This window comes from Aplysia californica, unplaced genomic scaffold (assembly GCF_000002075.1).
Source record: "Aplysia californica isolate F4 #8 unplaced genomic scaffold, AplCal3.0 scaffold00977, whole genome shotgun sequence".
In the NCBI taxonomy this organism is placed as follows: Eukaryota; Metazoa; Mollusca; class Gastropoda; order Aplysiida; family Aplysiidae; genus Aplysia; species Aplysia californica.
In genome coordinates this window covers 127,517-129,990 of record NW_004798247.1, presented here as the reverse complement: position 1 = coordinate 129,990, position 2,474 = coordinate 127,517, and the positions used below count along the sequence as shown (strand labels likewise).

General features: G+C 48.1%; 1 protein-coding gene across 1 annotated transcript in view; it reads right to left on the bottom strand.

Annotated features, from left to right (window-relative positions):
• The window catches only part of LOC101863147 (multidrug resistance-associated protein 1), a gene marked incomplete in the record, with an annotated part of 40,846 nt that overhangs the window by 20,353 nt on the left and 18,019 nt on the right, over positions 1-2,474 (bottom strand). Inside the window, 2 exon segments of the mRNA XM_035973061.1 lie at positions 125-292; positions 2,124-2,300. Coding sequence (XP_035828954.1) covers positions 125-292; positions 2,124-2,300 — 345 coding nt within the window.

Here is a 2,474-nt window from a genome sequence, read left to right as displayed (position 1 = left end):
ATAAATAAATAAATGAATACATAAATAAATAATCCAAACCACACCATCCCTTTCAGTACTGAATCGCGCCTCCCCACAACCCACCTCCACACCAACACCCCCACTCCCCACATCCATAACGTACCTTTCCCTTGAGCAAACCCTCCGGCCCAATGACGTGCTGAAAGATGTGTTTCCCCACATGGGCGTCCACAGCACTCAAGGGGTCATCCAAAAGGTACAGGTCCATGTCACTATACACTGCCCGGGCCAGGGCGATTCGCTGCTTCTGTCCGCCGCTCAAGTTCACACCCTGGCAACGTACAACAAAGATCACTAACAAGGATCACACAGGGGTCATGCAACTACAATATTCTTCTTCTTATATTTTATATTTTGTAGAGGTGTTAGTTTTAGTAGAGATTTTACGGCGCCCGCAACTGCGTACGGTCATATGAGCGCCAGAAGATTAGAGGTGTTACAAGAGAGTAACAAACATATAAAAGAAGGAGGAGAGATAAGAACGATAGAGGTTTTACGGCGCTCGCTACTGCATAAGGTCATATGAGCGCCAAGGGGTGGAAGTCAAAAGAGAAGTCTTTACAGGGAATCGGGCTTACTCTGCTCACCCCTCAAACTTTAAAATTTTTTATTTAGTAGATGTTTTACGGCACTCGCAACTGCATAAGGTCATAGAACGCCAAGGGGTGGATGTCAACAGAGAAGTATTTACAGGGAATCGGGCTTACTCTGCTCACCTCTCTAGCTTCAATAGCATAAAGTTTGTTTCGACTTTCAAGGCACCCCGGAAATAGCCGGTCACAAGAGTGTGACGAACATACAAAAGAAGTAGAGGAAAAATTACGATAGGAAGGATAGTAAGGAAAGAAAAAGCAGCAGTTCACTGTTGTAGTTCAGGCACAGTTATGAGCATGGCATTGTTGGATCAGCCCATTTACAATTCTACTGAGCATTAGAACGCGAAATGCCCCCCCCCCCTTTGGGAATGTCCTAAAGACACTCCAGACATATTCCCTCAGATTCACACCCTGGCAACGTACAACAAAGATCGCCAACAAAGATCACACAGGGGGAATGCAACATGGAGATGTTGTTGTTGTTGTTGTTGTTGTTGTTGTTTTCAAATCCCTTCAGCTGCGAGCATTTCGCTCTTGGCAGCACAATGCCTCCCTCAAGTAACCACATGTCCAACTAGGAGATATTATTCGCTATGGTTTACTCCCTTGTAACGTACGACAAGGATCACACAGGGGGAAAGCAACTAGATAGGAGATTATTATTTTGTTGTTGAGATTTAGTAAGAGGTTTACGGCACTTATCTATTCTAGCAGTTGCGAGCGCCGTAAAACCTCTACTAAAACTCAAACTTATATATTCTAGAATAATAATAATGATAATATTATTGTCATCTTATTATTATTAACAGTATTCTATCCGTTACCTTCTCCCCTATCTCCGTCTACCCTCCTTTAACCCTTACATTCTCCCTTCCTTTAACCCTTACCTTCTCCCCTATCTCCCTCTCCCCTCCTTTAACCCTCACCTTCTCCCCTCCTTTAACCCTCACCCTCTCCCCTATCTCCCTCTCCCCTCCTCTAACTCTCACCTTCTACCCTCTCCCCTCTTTTAACCCTCACCTTCCCCCCTCCTTTAACCCTCACCTTCTCGCCTATCTCGGTCCTGTCCCCAGAGGACAGTATGCTGAGATCCCTGTCTAGTGCCACGCGCCTTGACAACGGCCTTGTAGCGAGTCTCGTCGAGAGAGATGCCGAACAGAATGTTGTTCTTGACGCTACCTTATCCTCTATCTCCCTCTTCCCTCCTCTATCCCTCACCTTCTCCCGTATCTCCCTCTTCCCTCCTCTATCCCTCACCTTCTCCCGTATCTCCCTCTTCCCTCCTCTATCCCTCACCTTCTCCCGTATCTCCGTCTCCCCTCCTTTAACCCTTACCCTCTCCCCTCCTTTAACCCTCACCTCCTCCCCTATCTCCCTCTCCCCTCCTCTAACCCTCACCTTCTCCCCTCCTTTAACCCTCACCTTTTCCCCTCCTTTAATCACCCCTCTCCCCTCCTTTAACCCTCACCTTCTCCCATATCCCCTTCTTTAACCCTTAACCCTCACCTTTTCGCCTATCTCGGTCCTGTCGCCAGAGGGCAGTATGCTGAGATCCCTGTCCAGAGCACACGCCTTGACCACCGCCCTGTAGCGAGCCTCGTTGGGCGGACTGCCGAACAGAATGTTGTTCTTGACCGTCCCGTTCTGGATCCACGCCTGCTGGGCTACGTACGCGATGGAGCCCTGGGGGAGGGATGAGATGGGATGAGGTGAGATGAGGTGAGATGAGGTGAGGTGAGGTGAGATGAGGTGAGGTGAGGTGAGATGAGATGAGGTGAGATGAGGTGAGATGAGGTGAGATGAGGTGAGATGAGGTGAAATGAGATGAGATGAGATGAGATGAGATGAGATGAGATG